At 40.6% G+C, this 17,176-nt stretch overlaps 1 protein-coding gene across 11 annotated transcripts in view; it reads right to left on the reverse strand.

Annotated features, from left to right (window-relative positions):
- Positions 1–17,176, reverse strand: part of DENND1A (DENN domain containing 1A) — a 555,596-nt gene that overhangs the window by 498,368 nt on the left and 40,052 nt on the right. For 9 of the 11 annotated variants that reach the window (XM_033190648.1, XM_033190640.1, XM_033190589.1 and 6 more), the window contains exon 2: positions 7,196–7,266. In XM_033190648.1, coding sequence (XP_033046539.1) covers positions 7,196–7,266 — 71 coding nt within the window. Of the gene's footprint in view, positions 1–7,195; positions 7,302–8,188; positions 8,297–17,176 lie in introns of those variants that run through there. The other 2 variants (XM_033190614.1, XM_033190623.1) reach the window with 2 other exon arrangements.

Here is a 17,176-nt window from a genome sequence, read left to right on the forward strand (position 1 = left end):
ACAGCGTAAGGTTTATATCTAAGTTTTTCAGATACTTTGGCACAGATCAGAGATGCAGATCTCAGGAACAAAGACTAATCTTGAAGCAGATTCTTTGTAATTATCTAAAATGGCAAAAATAATGCATTAAGTATTAGAAAAAGGCAAACATAAGTTGCATTAAAGACAAGTAAAGTTGTAGAAGCAGACAAAAGATACCAGAAATCAAATATTAAGTGGCAGTTTATTCACTAGTAACTAGAAAATTTTACGAATTCCTAAAATACAGGAGTTCAGCTTGTGTACTCAAATTTTATTTGTACAATCTTTGGAAAGTGTTCCAATTCAGTGTTAGGGGTCTTAATGCAATTTCTAAGTAGAACTGGCAGATCACATGTCCCTTCTAAGATGTCATGAGACGCTCTTCAGAGCACAGAACACATGAGGGACAGTTTACAATACATGACTTCACTAGTGTAGACATTAAAAGCAATCAATGGAAAAAAAAACTGTCCCTAAAGTTTACCCTTTCTCACCTTACATCTTTTTATCATTAGGTAATGTTTTAGGTATGGTTTGAAGTACCTGATCACTTTGTAAAATGTTTTAAGTACAGACATAGCATATCGTAGTAAATAAGCTTTATTTAGTCTCTCAATTTTTAAAAATCACTGATAAGGAATCAAATTTAGAGGTTAACTTTTCTGAATATTAATTATCCAATAGAAAACTAAAATCCCTAGTAGATTAAAGATCTAGATGTAAAGGGCAAAGCTATCTATCTCTTTTTTTTTTTTTTTTTTTTTGAGATGGAGTCTCACTCTGTCACCCAGGCTAGAGTGTGGTGGCACAATCTTGGCTCACTGCAATCCCCACCTCCCAGGTTCAAGCGATTCTCCTGCCTCAGTCTCCCAAGTAGCTGCGACTACAGGCATGCACCACCATGCCTGGCTGGTTTTTGTATTTTTAATAGAGACAGGGTTTTACCATGTTGGCTAGGATTGTCTCGAACTCTTGACCTTGTGATCCACCCGCCTCAATCTCTCAAAGTGCTGGGATTACAGACGTGAGCCACCACGCCTGGCTCTATCTATCTCTTAAAAGAAAATATTGGGCCTGGAGAGGTGGCTCACATCCATAATCCCAACACTTTGGAGTCTGAAGTGGGAGGATCACTTGATTCAGGAGTTTGATACCAGCCTGGGCAACATAGTAAGAGCCCATCTCTATTCAAAATCTAAAAAGCAAAAAAAAAAAAAAAAAGGAAAAAAGGAAATATTGGAAAATATCTTTATATCTGTAGAGTAGGAAAATACTGTTAAATTTATACCATATGAAAACCAAGAAGTTTTGGTCAAAGATACCATCGAGTGAAAGACAAACCATAGAAGGTATCTGTAACACATATAACCACATAATTAATATCCATAGTATATAAACAATTTCTTATAAACCAATGAGGAAAAGGTAGAAAACTCAATCTTAAAAACGAGCAAGTAGCTTGAATGAGCACTTTATAAGATATTCAAGAGGCCAGTAAGCCTATACCAGCTACTAAGGAGGCTAGTACCATCTACTAAGGAGGCTGAGGTGGGAGGAACACTTGAGCCCAGGAGTTTGAGGCTGCAATGAACTATGATCACACCACTGCACTTCAGCTGGGCAAGGGAGCAAGACCTTGTCTCTAATTAATAAACAAGTAAGAAGCCAATAAGCGTATAAGAAGGTGTTCAATGTCATTAATCTTCAACAAAATGCAAACTAAAAACAACAAGGAGATACTACTACATAACCATCAGGTTGGCAAAAGTCAAATCTGTACCAAGGGCTGATGAAGTTGTAGAGCAGTAAGTGTAGACTACCAAACACTGCAGGTGAGAGTAGACTAGCACAATCCATTTTGTAAAAGTGTGGCATGATTCAGTAATCAAGTATGTTCAATGGAACATGCATGTTTACATATGCCAGGATTCATACATAAGAAAGATCACAGTAGCATGACTTATAATAGCCAAAAACTGCGAACAACTTCAGAGGTCAATAGTAGAATGGACAACTAAATTCTGAAATAATTCTATAGTACACTACACAGCAATGAAAATCAATGACTGCAGTTACACACAACATGGAAGACCCTTTCAAACATAATTGAGCAAAAAAGCAGCAGAGCTACATACAGAATAATTCCATTTCTATAAAATTCAGAAGGTGGCACAATTAAATTATATTTTTCAAGAAGGTATACTTATGTACCAAAACTATGAAGAAAAACAAAGAGATGATTATCATAAAAGTCAGGCTAGTAGTTACCTCTAAAGGGAGGGAGGGAGGGAGCGAGGAGGGGCCTCTGGGGTGCTGGGCAAACCCACCTGTAGCATTTACAGGGCTTAGGCGAGGGTTCAAATAGAGACCTACAGACCATACATCTGAATATTTAAATATTTAAAAGTTATAAAACAAGCATACAAACGATTAAGTATTTTCTATCCTGCCATAATAAATATATCTTTACAACTAACTAGAAGACCAGGTTCATATTGAGTTTTTTATTTGCATTCCATGGAGAAAAGCAGTGGTGCAGGGCAAATCGGCCAGTGGCTCACTGCCCACTGGCCCCTCTCCATCCTGCACTACAAGCTGTATCCCATACCCTACTCCCCACTGACAGCTATCCTTAGACCACCCCTTATACCTAGGGATGTATACACCAGCAGCATAGTCCACTCCCAGGAGGACAGACTCCAGGGGAGAGACTCATACAGACTCCAGAAAAAAACCTCAGGGCCATTTGGGCAAGAAGGTCTGAGATGCTGGGTGCTCAAAGCATGGTCTAGGATGGAAGGGTTTAGGCTCCAAATGAGCATATTCTGTAGGCTCCAGAGACTCCTTGCCCTGTGGAAAGGGCATTGGTAGAGGAGGGACAAAGCAGATCCCTCTAAAGCATCAGGCCAAGTCAGCGGTCCCTCTTGCCAGGACCAGTATTTCTGAAGAACTGGGTAACATTATATTTCTTAACCTGGATTGTAATAACATGGTTACTCACTTTATACTTATTTGTTAAACTATACATATGTTTTATGTACTTTTTCACAAATAACAGGACAGATACCATGTGCCTGCTTACTGGATATACTGAAGGACACATATCACTTTTGAGATACTTCTACCAAAAACCCATAATCTTCATCTAACCATGAAGATCCAATCACACAGATACAAATCCAGGAACTTTCTACAAAACAACAGACCCAAATTCTTCAAAAACATGTCAAAAAAGACAAAGAAAGGCTGTAAAAATCATTCTGAGCTGAAAGGAAGTAAACTGACATGAAAACTAAATGAACTGCATGATTCTGGATTGGATTCTGGGTCACAGGGAAAATGCTACAAAGGACATGATATAACAATTGATTAAATTTAAATATGGGCAACTGACATTATATCAACATTAAATTTTCTGATTTCAATCATTATACTAGGGGTATATAAGAATATGTCTTTATTCTTAGGAGATACATCCAGAATATCTCCTGGATATGCAGGGGTGAAGGGTCATAATGTCTGCAACTCACTCTTAAATGATTCAGCAAAAATTCTGTGTGCATATATGCACATGAACATGTACGTGCTGTGTATGCGTTAGGGGAGTGATAAAGCAAATGCAGCAAAATAATAACAATTGGCAAATCTAAGGAAAGAGCATATGCACTGGACTGTTCTTGTAACTCTTAAAATAGTCTCAAAACAATTCATTTGATCCAGCAATCCCATTACCAAGTATATACCCAAAGGAAAATAAATCACATTAAAAAGATAACTGCACTCATATGTTTATAGAAGCACTATTTACAATAGCAAAGATATAGAATCAATATAAGTGTCCACCAATGGGCGACTGGATAAAGAAAATGTGGAATACTACTCAGCCATAAAAAAGAATGAGAAAATGTCTTTTGGGCCGGGCGTGGTGGCTCACACCTGTAATCCCAGCACTTTGGGAGGCCGAGGCGGGCGGATCACAAGGTCAGGAGATCGAGACCATCCTGACTAACACGGTGAAACCCCGTCACTACTAAAAATACAAAAAAATTAGCCAGGCGTGGTGGCAGGCGCCTGTAGTCCCAGCTACTCGGGAGGCTGAGGCAGGAGAATGGCGTGAACTCAGGAGGCGGAGCTTGCAGTGAGCCGAGATCTGGCCACTGCATTCCAGCCTGGGCGACAGAGCGAGACTCCGTCTCAAGAAAAAAAAGAAAAAAAGAAAAAATGTCTTTTGCAGCAACATGGATGGAACTGGAAGCCATTCTTTTAAGTGAAATAGAAAGTCAAATACAGCATGTTCTCACCTGTAAGTGGGAACTAAATGATGTGTACACATGGTCATAGAGTGTGGAATAATAGGCACTGGAGACTCAAAAGAGTGGGAGGGACTGAGGGATGAGAAATTACTTAATGGGTACAATGTACACTATTCAGGTGATACGTACACTAAAAGCCCAGACTTCACCACTATGCAATATATGCACGTAACAAAACTGCTCTTGTACCCCCTAAATTTATACTAATTAAAAAATAAGAGCCAGGTGCAGTGGCTCACGCCTGTAATCCCAACACTTTGGGAGGCCAAGGTGGGTGGATCAAGAGGTCAAGAGTTCGAGACCAGCCTAGCCAACATAGTGAAACCCTGTCTCTACTAAAAATACAAAAAAATTAGCTGGGCATGGTGGTGGGCGCCTGTAATCCCAGCTACTTGGGAGGCTGAGGCAGGAGAATCGCTTGCACCCGGGAGGTGGAGGCTGCAGTGAGCCGAGATCACGCCATTGCACTCCAGCCTGGGCGACACTGCGAGTACTCCGTCTCAAAAATAATAATAAAATAAGATACCTGCAAAACAAAAAGTTAAAAAAAATAGGCCGGGCATGGTTGCTTATACCTGTAATCCCAGCACTCTGGGAGGCCAAGGTGGGTAGATCACCTGAGGTCAGGAGCTCAAGACCAGCCTGGCCAACATGGTGAAATCCCATCTCTATTAAAAAATATAAAAATTAGCTGGGAGTGGTGGCAGATGCCTGTAATCCCAGCTACCTGGGAGGCTGAAGCAAGAGAATTACTTGACCCAGGAGGCGGAAGCTGCAGTGAACTGAGATCACGCCATTGCACTCCAGCATGGGTGACAAGAGAGCAACTCCATCTCATGAAAATAAATATATAAAATAAAAATTTAAAGATTAAACTGTAGAGTTAAACAAAGGTGTTGTCTATAGGGAGAGGAATGAGATGGCTGAAATAGGAAGTAGTATAAATGCTATTCACTTTGTTCATTCTTCCATTTCATCTGTACCTTTCAGATTTTGTTCATATTAAAAAATTAATTTTAACTTTGGGGAAAAAATCCTAGAGCACTGAAAGGGAAAAACAGTAGCACCTGTAGAAATAAGAAAATGTTTTGTCCTTAAGTTTATCGTTAAATCACAGCCACTGTCAAATGGTAACTCCGTCAAGTCAGCCTATGAAGTGCTCCTGCATATACACACCTGGGAACAGAGAATTCCCTTTGAAACCCAATGGTTTCCATGTACAATAAGAGGCATAACTTAACACAGATGCACACGTTCTACTTCCAGGACAAGCATAAATTTGTAATGTGTTTCATGGCCTTCATTAGATAATCCAAAAAGTACAGCACAGTTATTCACACATTTGCTATAAAGGAAAACTCATTCATTTTCATCAACAACTATTGGTGACATGGTGCAAAGCCCTGCAGGTGACATGTAGAGATGTGTACAGCATGGTCCCTACCCTCAAGAAGGCAACTTAGCAGAGCAAAGAGAACTTAGACAAAAATCCTGGCTATCACACTGTAGCTATATGATTTTCGTAAGTTACTTCACCTCCCTGGGATTCTATTTTCTCATAGGTATAATGAGGATGCCGCCCAACTACCTTTAAAGGTCGCGTTGTAACAAATGACACCATATATGTCCAGCATATAGAATAACAACAGGTACTCAATGAAAGGTAGCAAATAATGTTTACAATTATTACAATCTAATTAAAGTAACAGAACATATGCCCAAGGCTGTAAAGCCAATTAAGAGCCTAACTACCATTGGAATCCTGATTACTCCAAGTTTCTAATCCAAGTAGATTCACTATCTCTATACACCAAATAATATTAACACAGGCTGGGTGCGGTTGCTTATGCCTGTAATGCCAGCAGTTTGGGAGGCCGAGGTGGGGGGATCACCTGAGGTGAGGAGTTCGAGATCAGCCTGACCAACATGGAGAAATCCTGTCTCTATTAAAAATACAAAATTAGCCGGGTGTGGTGGCACATGCCTATAATCCCAGCTACTCGAGAGGCTGAGGCAGGAGAATCGCTGGAACCCAGGAGGCAGAAGTTGCGGTGAGCCGAGATCACACCATTGCACTCCAGCCTGGGCAACAAGAGCAAAACTACGTCTCAAAAAAATAATAATAACATTAATATATGCAGGTGTTTTTGTGGGTGGACCAAGAGTCCTAAGCATACCTTTGGCAAAATGTATCATTCTCTTAGGCACCAAGAAAAAGAATACTAGATCATATGGTTATTTTTCTCATTAACCAAGAAAGATTTTAGGTCAAGAAGTGATACACGCCGCCTGCACAAGGTACCCTGGTCTTTCCTAGGACCCTCTTGTCCAGGAACACATATCCAAATTAGCCCAAAAGTAAAGCCAGAGGAGGTGTTTCCTTCAACTAATTTTCAACCTTCTTTTGCCAGCAGACATAAAATTTACTAAATTAAGTCCAAGCAGCTCCTTCTAGATTAGCGGCAGAGAATTCCCTTTATATTATTTCGTATCCTATAATATAATCATACCATTAGAATGCTAGACTAGAGGTGAAGCCCTGCTCATTAGCAAGGTGACAATATTTCACACTAAATAGTTGACTTCCAGGCATCTGTGAAAGATGCAAACCAAGACCCAATGATTACAATGAATAAAGCCATACTTCAAGCCTATTATGCTTGAACTCTTAATTCAGACTATTCACTATGTTTTCATTCTCCATTCTTCCTAGGATAATGTGGGCATGAATAAAAGGAAAAAGGCACTTAAACATACTTAGAAACAAATAACAATTTACTCATATTAAAATATTATCTCGTGTGCATGGCTATCTCAAACAATAAGTAATACACCAAATCATAATCAAACATGCAAAGTACCTGAAAGAGTGCCACCTGTCCTGGGATAGGCAACTTCAACATATACTTCAAATGTGGTCTCTGGATTCTGCCTACAAAAGAAACAGATCATGATTACTGATGAGGATTGAGGCAGCTTGGTATAGAATATGTGGGCTGTGGTATTAAACAGACCTTCATTGAAATCATCAGCTCACAACTTAATGACCATGGAACTTCGGACCAGCTATTCTATTTCTCTAAGCCCATGTCTTCCTAAACTACAAAATGAAAACACCTAGCCAGAAGAATTATTGTAAAACTTAAAATATATATGTTTTTTATATATTATTTTATATATATATATACACACACACACACACACACACACACACACACACACATACAGGTCAGGTGTGGTGGCTCATGCCTATAATCCCAGCACTTTGGGAGGCCAAGGTGGGAGGATCACTTGAGGCCAGGAGTTCAAGACCAGCCTGGGCAACATAGCAAAACCCTGTCTCTACAAAAAAAATGCAAAAATCAGCCAGGCATGGTGGTGCACACCTGTAATGCAAGCTACTTGGGAGGCTAAGGTAGGAGGATCACTTGAGCCCAGGAGGTGGAGGTTACAGTGAGTTAAGATCACGCCACTGCACTCCAGCTTGGGTAACAAAGACACTGTCTCAAAAATGAATAATAAAATTATATACATATACATTATATACATATAAAATTATATACATATATATGTATAAAATTATATACACATACACACACACAAATTGTCTAGGCATGATGTCTGGCACATAATAGGCTAGCTATTACTATGGTTTTACAGATGTCGTATTTCCAGTTTCCACAACTAGATTACCAAACCCAGAGGTAGAAATCTGAGGAAACTCAGACCAAGGCAACACCAGCACAAAGTAGCCCTCTCCTCAGTATATTCCAGGATAAAGCACAAACATGACAAGATTAACTTGTTTATTTACAGGTTTTCAAGACTTGAACAAGAGGAACAGTGTATCTCACTAGATTACTGTGAAGACAAGATGCCAATCTAAATGTAAGACACTGTTCCCACGTAGTTCATGATAGTTCATGATCTTCAGGATTCCAATGGGCACCTGTATTGGCAATGGTAAGTATATGAATTTTCATTATTATACTCTTTTACTTTTTTATTTCATAATAGTTCATAAATTTCTTTATTTATTTATTTTGAGACAGAGTCTCACTCTGTTGTCCAGGCTGAAGTTCAGTGGCACAATCTCAGCTCACTGCAACCTCTGCCTCCCGGGTTCAAGTGATTCTCCTGCCTCAGCCTCCCAAGTAGCCTGGATTACAGGCACACACCACCACACACCTGGCTAATCCTTTGTATTTTAGTAGAGATGGGGTTTCACCATGTCGGCCAAGCTGGACTCAAACTCCTGACCTTAAGTAATTCGCCCACCTTGGCCTCCCAAAGTGCTGGGAGCCACTGCACCCGGCCAATAGTTCATAAATTTTTAAAAGATCACAGAACAGAATGTTAACAGTTAATTCCAGATAATAAGAGCATTGTGGTTATATCATTTTTACATTTTCTCTTTAATTTCAAAACTACCATAAAAAGATGTTTCCAGATGAAATAAAAACCATTTAGCAGAAGAAAATGTTGTACTTTCAAATATCTGTAACTTAATTCTATTTTAAATCTGACAACAAAGATGAGGTAAGAAACTTTCTGAGTCGCCTAATCATGTCTAAGGATTTATTTACATCAAATAAATACTTTTAATATGCCCAGTGGCATCTACTTTTCAAAATAGCAATCTCAGTTATCTCATTTCGTCATTGTCATAATCCTGCGAGATAGGTGTGTCAGGCATTACTCCAGTCATACAAATGAGCAACCTCAGGCAAAGGGAGTCTAAAGTGACTTGTCTAGAAACATGGCCAGGACCAGAACTCATGCCTCCTGGTCCTCAAATCCTATTTCACTTGATTCTAGGATGAACTGTTTCCCCCCACATTTTCACATCTCTTACAACCAACAGCATTTTACAATTCTAAGAGCCAGCATTTTTTTCTTTCTTAGTAATACCTTACATTATGGCTCATGTTATAAATAATGACATTTTACACTCAGTAAAAAATGGTAATACTCCCTCTACGTCCTTAGGAGGGAAAAGAAAAATTTGTGTTTTGTGAATCAGGAATCTACTTACTTCGGGGGTGTAAAATCATCATTTCTTCTCCAAAGAGAAACATGGGCTTTTGCTTTCAAGTGTCTTTAGCAAAGAGCTGGCTGCTCTAAAATTCAAGGTATTTAAATATACCTTGTCAAACAGACTTATTTTTTAAGTCAGACATTAAGTCACCATATTTTACTTATAAAAAAATAAGTAAACTGAAGTTTCAAAAGGACCTTAAAAAATTGTTGTGCTCTTTTTTCCCTGCAAGAGGGTACAAAATGATCTTGGCATCTTTGGCATATGGGACCCAATATTTGTGGAAAATACCATATGCAAACACCCCTTTCATTCAAAAGATCTTAAGGTAGAACATTTGATGAAAGAAAGGGAAGTTCTAAGGTCATCTTTCATGAGTAATAGGTAGTATAATCTGAAGAGCATCAGGAAGATTCTCTCTGAAACCTCAAAATGTCTTTCTTAAGCCTAGATTGCAACTGGCTGAATTTCATCTCAGAATTTCATTCCTTCTTTATTAATATAACAGCCTTCAAAGTGTGTTCTTCAGGACCCTAGGACTTCATGGAGGTTCTTTAGAGGTTCCCACATTTTTACTCAGGTTTCCATTTTTAATTTATTTTATGCATTTTAAAAATTGAAATAAAATGAGCATGCAAAGGTGTTGTAACCAAACTTTAAAACACAGGGACACCAACACATTATCCTATACCACAGGGTGTTTTGTACAACCCTGCTATCTAAGTGAAAAATTGCCTAATGTATATACGCATTGTTTCTGCTGCTTCTTCCTTTCTCTCACACACCCCAACCAGGCTTCTGAACCCACCACACCACTGAAACAACTTGGTCAAGGTAACCACAGACCTCTGCATTGCTAAAATGTATTTAAATGCTCAATTCTCAGTGCTCATCTTACTCGGTCTGTCAATAGCTTTTGATAGTTGATCCATTTGCCCTCCTCCTCAAATGTCTTTCTTCCCTTGCCTTTCAGGATGTTGCTCTCTATTGGTCGTCTTCCTACCTCGCTGGCTACTCCTTTGCTAATTCCTTCTCAGGTTAGCTCTCCTACTGTCCCCGTCTACACTCATTGCTTAGATGATCTCATTCAGTCTCTGGGCTTTCATTACTATGCATACAAGCCCCAGTCACATCTCCAACCTGACTACTTCTTCCCTGACTCCAGACTCCCTTATCCAGCTACCTACTCAACATCCCCACTGGGCCAGGCATAGGTGGGGGATGCCCAGTTACTGGAGAGGCCAACACAGGAGGATTGTTTGAGGCCAGGAGTTTGAGGCCAGCCTGAGCAACATAGAGAGATCTTGTCTCCAAAAAAAAAAAAAAAAAAAAAACTCCCAACTGGGCATCTAAGAAGCATTTCTAATTTAACTTATCATATTTTTCTCCCTCAAACCTGCATCTCCTGAACTCTACTAGTTGCTGAGACTAACAAAACTTAATATCATCCTCGACTCCCCTGTTTCATATGCCACAGTCAACCAATCAGAAAAGTCTACTGATTCTACCATCAAAATATATCCAGAATCTCAAAGTTTCTTAGCACCCCCAAATACAACCATCCTTGATAGATCACCATCGTATCACCTCGATTACTGCAGCACCCACCTGACGGGTCTCCCTGCTTTCTTCCTCGCCCCTCTAGAGTCAGATCTCAATATTAACAGACAGTAATTCTTTTATTCTGAGGTTCAGGTTATGTCACTTCTTTGCTCAAATCTCCTAAAAGCTCCCCACACCACTCAAAGTCAAGTCAAAGTTGTAGTCCTGAAGCTGGACATTGATAATGATTGTCCCACAATATGAATATACATAATACCATTGAACTGTACACTTGAACGTGGTTAAAATGGGAAGTCTTATGTGAAATTTACCACAATTTAAACAAACAAACAACAAAAAAAGAGGGTGGCAGTGCTTAGCAACACCTACAAGGTCCTACATGATCTGGCCTCTGCCTACCTGTCCAACTTCATTTTATACCTCTCTCCCCTTGCCCACTCAACTCCAGCCACGACCTTCTTTATGCTCCTCAAACACACCAAAGAGAAGTCCTATCTTACAGTACTTTATAGTGATCTTCACACAGGTGGCCCTTGTTAGCACTGAAAACTCAGCTTATACTTCGCCTCCTCAGAAAGGCCTTTCCCAACACAGACTCTATCACCTAATTTTAATTCTCTGCATTATACCTGTCACAATCTTGGTTTACAGTCAGTATCCTTTTTCTAAATGTAAGCTGCTGGAGAGCAGGGATCTTGTCTATCATGTCAAGGAGTGTTTCCCTGGTGCCTGGGCAGTGACTGGCACATAGCCAGTGCCACCTAAATATTGGGGAGAAGGCAAAAAGAATACAGTTGCCTTCCTGAGGTCTAAAAGATTTCAATAAATGATGGATGTGATCATCCGGTTCCACGATTCTCAAACTTTAGCATGTACTATAATCACCTGGAGGGCTTAACTAAAAGATTTCTGTTCCCATCCCCAGAGCATCTCAGGTAGGACCCAAGAATTAGTATTTCTAACAAGTCTCCAGGTCATCCTGATGTTGCTGGACCCGTGACCATACTTTAAGAACTACCAGTTAAGTAGAATTCTTCCAAATAATTTGGAATATACATCATAAACATAGGGGATACCACAATAATCCATTATTTCAATAGTGGTTTTGCAATAAAAGATACATTTCAAAGAAAAAAGGTATTTGTGGAAACAAGGAAGGTTATTCCTCTTCTTCTACCACTATCCATAGTGACTGCCTCACTCTAATGAGTCATAATATAGCCGCCTAAGATTCTTACTTAGTTCAAACAGCTGGCAGAGTTCTATTCTATTACATGGAGTCAAGGATTATGACAGTCTCAAAAAAAAAAAAAAAAGAGGCCGGGCGCGGTGGCTCAAGCCTGTAATCCCAGCACTTTGGGAGGCCGAGACGGGCGGATCACAAGGTCAGGAGATCGAGACCATCCTGGCTAACACGGTGAAACCCCGTCTCTACTAATAAAATACAAAAAACTAGCCGGGCGAGGTGGCGGGTGCCTGTAGTTCCAGCTACTCGGGAGGCTGAGGCAGGAGAATGGCATGAACCCGGGAGGCGGAGCTTGCAGTGAGCTGAGATCTGGCCAGTGCACTCCAGTTTGGGTGACAGAGCGAGACTCCGTCTCAGAAAAAAAAAAAGAAAAGAAAAAGAGCTAAAATGCTAAGACCAAATTGGTCTATAATTATAAATTATAGTCATGCTTATCTATGATCATTTCCATGTTGCCTTATGGAAGAAGTGGTGACTAATGTTGTGACAGGTTATGTAACACACCAACAAATATACATCAGTTATTTTAAGGGCCAGCAAAACCAACGCAGATAGAAGCATTCTCTATTTCTCTGCAAATCAAAAAAAAAAAGAAAGTGCCTCCTCTAAATGCAAACAGCCAAGTAACCCCCTTACTTAGAATTTTCATTAAGCCTGTAAACAATTAAGACTATAACAATTTCCAGAGGCTCTCTGGGACCACCTTGAGATTGCTCATCCCTCCATTACTCTTCAGGATATTTAATATTTTTAACTTCTTGGCTAAAGGAACTGAAAATCCTATTTCTGTCCTATTAACACTCACTACTAATTTGGTACATGTAATGATGCTGAGAATGCCACATTCAGAGCCAATTTTCCAATATGGACCCAAGTTTTCCCAGAACATTTCATGATACATCTTAAGATATTACCATGGAAATGTCGTGGTTCTGCCATGATATCCCATTATTAATTGCCTCATTCTCCTGTAGACTCCTAACCCTGCCCACCTGCCAAGCATTTTTTTTGCCTCCCACCCCCCTATCTTCTTCAGTCTTGCACCCTACAATCCAGCCATACAGATCTGCTTGTAGCTCTCTAAGCAAACCATGCGTGCATGCCCTAATTCTATGACAATTATACCTTTCCATACACCTAACACCACTTACTGCTCCTATGTGCCAGCCATGATCCTAAGCACTTCACATGCATTACCTAAGTTAGTCTTCAATAACCTCACAGGTAATATTACTCCCAGTTTGGGGATGAGGACATTGAAGCTCACAGAGGATAAATTGGCCAAAGTGACCAAGCAGCAGAATCAGCATGGAACTAACTCCAAAGACAATAACCACTTTACTATTCTACATTATTCAATTGCTTTTTTGCCAAGAACAGTCTTTCCAGCCTTTTTCACTTGACAAACTCATTCATCAAGCCTCAGCTCAGGCACTACCTCCTCTCTAGGAAGTATAATTGTTCAACAACCCTCCCACCTCCCCCTTGACCCGTGAGCATGTGCATGCACATGCACATGCACACACACACACACACACACACACACACACACTCACTCACTCACAGCCTAGACTGGGTTAACTGCCCCACCTCTATGCTCCCAAGGCACCCTGTACTTCCCACTCTCCATGCTCTCACCATATTCAACTCTGGTTCAATTACAATTACCTGGGGGGCTTTTAAAAATCCTGATGCCCAATCTATATCACAGATCAATCAAATGAGAATCTCCAGGCACTGATATTTTTTAACTCCTAAACTTATTCCAAAGAACAGCCAAGGTTGAGAACCACTGGTGTGTCTCAGATAAAATACAATATATTCTTCCCCACTAGACTGGTAGCTCCTTGAGGGTACCAACTGCATCTTCTCATAACCCTAGTCTAACACCTGGCTCAATAAATGTTTCATGAATGAGTTTTCCTCCAACATCTGACATGTTTCCAACTCCCACTAATCACTTCTCTTTTTCTGACAAGAGGTAATTTACAGAATACACACTGCTTACACCTACTACTCTGTAAAGATGTTTTCCTTTGGAGTCAAAGGTCTCAATAAGTCACACCTGCTGACAACAGCCTCCGCTCTTAAATACTGAAAAATGACAAATACAAACAGCTAAAACGTTTTTGAAAGAAGGGAGGTCTGCTCAGTTTTTGCTTCTGGGAGAATGAAGACTGATAGTAAGCCAACAGAGCATTTCTATTTAGATCTCTCTGCTGAACACAGTTCTCAGTGATTCACCAAAAGGGTCATGCTCAGTGCTCAGGACCATGTTTTTTTGTGTTTTTTGTTTGTTTGTTTGTTTGTTTCTGAGATAGTCTCGCTCTGTCGCCCAGGCTGGAGTGCAGTGGCAAGATCTCAGCTCACTGCAACCTCCGCCTCCTGGGTTCAAGTGATTATCCTGCCTCAGCCTCCCGAGTAGCTGGGATTACAGGCACCCTCCACCATGTCCGGGATTCATGTAGTTTTAGGAGAGATGGGGTTTCACCATGTTGCCCAGGCTGGTCCTGAACTCTTGACCTCAAGTGATCTGCCCACCTCAGCCTCCCGAAGTTCTGGGGTTACAGGCGTTAGCCACCACACCCAGCCAGGACCGTGTTCTCAAAATGATTAAGTACACTCAGCTTGAAGCCATGAAGTAGACAAAGGCTTTGACAATATTTAGGCAGCAGCAAAGCTTAATGGCTTTTTTTTCAAGGCATCATGCTATTGATCACTCTGCTGGATCATCAGCTTTTAATTAGGATCTACTTTTCTCCAATTACAATATATAAGATTAGGAGAAAAATGTAACATTAACTTGTCATAAAATGAATCTGTGCGGCATATGGTAACCATGCCACAATGGTAGCCCTAGTCCTTTTAAGAGTAATTGAGATCTACAGACCTGAAACAAAACACTTCAAACCAGCTTCAGCACAGTGTTTCCTTAATTACAAACTTACATGCTGAAGGGGCTGAGATGTAGTGTTTAAAAATTCATACCCACTGAACTGTCTTAAACTTGACAACATGGTCAAAAGAAACCGTATACACTTCAGAACACACTAGCAAACATCACCTAATAAACATTGATTCCTTTAAGCTAGACAAACAAGCAAAAAGGTAGTGTTAAAATTTCCAACAAGTCTCCATTTGTTTCACTGGACTCTGAAATTAAAGCCGTTTTTTCCAGGCTGAAAACATTGTATCAAAGAGTGCTTTCTAACCCGTAACAAGTTAACACCTCCATAGGAGAATGCAGTCATTGTTGAAACTTGTTAGAAAATTAACTTGGTTGTGTAATTACACAAACAAGTTGTTTCAAGACTAGTCTTAACTCTTCATTTCTAATAATGTTCTCAGGATCAGATTAATGAAGATACGCAGATACTGCTATGAAAAGAGTCACAAAGGTTTACCTTTCTTATATCCCTACGGGAAGATTCTTAAGCCTCTAAGTGCAAGCAAGGTAACGGGAGGAGGGTTAGCTGCATTCCAAGCAGAGAGACAAAGCCTGAACACCCCTCAGCAATGTGCAATACAACACACAGTGTTAGTAAATTGTCTCATATGCTGAGCTGCAGTGTAAAATCTAGGCTTTACCCATTAAGGGCACTTGCAAAGGTGATATTTGTCTCATTATCAATAAACATTTTTGACCTTAAAAAAAAATTTTAAAACCTCCCCTTCCCTTTCTGAACAATTTAGTCCTAAACCTGTTAGGTAGGCAGAGTGAGGTAGATGTTCATGCTGGTGACAGCCCAGTGTGAGATGTCAGAGCCTGGGCGGGGCAACGAAGGTGTCCCTATGAAGGGGCAATGTCCACGCTGAGGGAAGGCCTGGCATAAGATGTACAATCCAACTGGATGAGGAAGGCATCTACTCAGGGAACAACCTGGTGTGGGACGTCAGAACTTGAGTGGGGTGGAAGGGTATTCACACACAGCACAGCTGGGCCTGGGGTGTTGAAGCACAGGCAGAATGAGGGGGTACCCATGTGAGGGTATCCCAACACGGGGTGTCAGAGCTGCAGAGGGTGAGGAGCATGTGTAAGCATTAGGGCCCCCGAGAATGGAGGCCAGTGCCCAAGCAGGCATGAGGAGATCGCCCATGTTGGGTAGGAGGAGGCTGTTCAGAGTGAGGGGGAGTCAGAGTTCAAGCAGGGCAGTGGGCCAGGAGGTGTGTGGAGAACCAAGCAAGGTGGAGGAGGAGACAAGCATGCACATGGGGTGGGGGTGAAGGGACCGTGTGCCTAATCTGAACCCAAGGCTACATGGAGGACATGGGGAAGGCTGGTTTCTTACAGTTGAAGTTAACAGAAAACCAACATGATTTCTACAAAGTTGGATTTGAACTGAAGATATGAGTATGTGTTCAAGGTTTACATATATATAACTTGATAGGAAAATAAAGTGTAAGTGTAACCTGACTTTTCACATGCACACGTATTTCCCAGCTCTGTCTACTGGGAGGGACTGGGAGCAGCAACACCCCAACAGCAATGAGCACACCTAACTCCCAGGCCTTGGCTTCTAAATACAATTCTCCTCTAAAAGGAACCAGGGCTCCTTGGAGAAATAGCTGATTCTAGCACTAAGACAGGGAATGTGATAGATGAACTTGGAACATTTTTTGTGCCAGGAAGCAAAGAAGTGCTGAAAGAATGATGGGGATATGTTAAAAGGACATGGGAGCAAGCCTGAAAGGGCTTCCACTGGCCAAATCTGGGGCAGTCTGAGCATCCAAATCAGTAAGGATATTAACAGATTCAGACCCATCAAATAAAACAGGAAGCCATGAGTTCATATGCATCTAAATAAGGGAATAAATTGAAAAGTTTAATGAGAAATGGTATATTTACACAGTTTCAAAGTACCTTCCCACAAAATACTGAATACAAGGGAGGAGAGAGTAACTTTCAACGTAGAAGTTTGGCAAAAACCTAGTCAAGTCAAAGTGATCACCATCAGTAATGGAAGAAACTGCTGGACCGCAAAGAGCAGGGCACAA

The sequence above is a fragment of the Trachypithecus francoisi genome, unplaced genomic scaffold (genome assembly GCF_009764315.1).
Source record: "Trachypithecus francoisi isolate TF-2019V2 unplaced genomic scaffold, Tfra_2.0 Contig01585, whole genome shotgun sequence".
NCBI lineage: Eukaryota > Metazoa > Chordata > Mammalia > Primates > Cercopithecidae > Trachypithecus > Trachypithecus francoisi.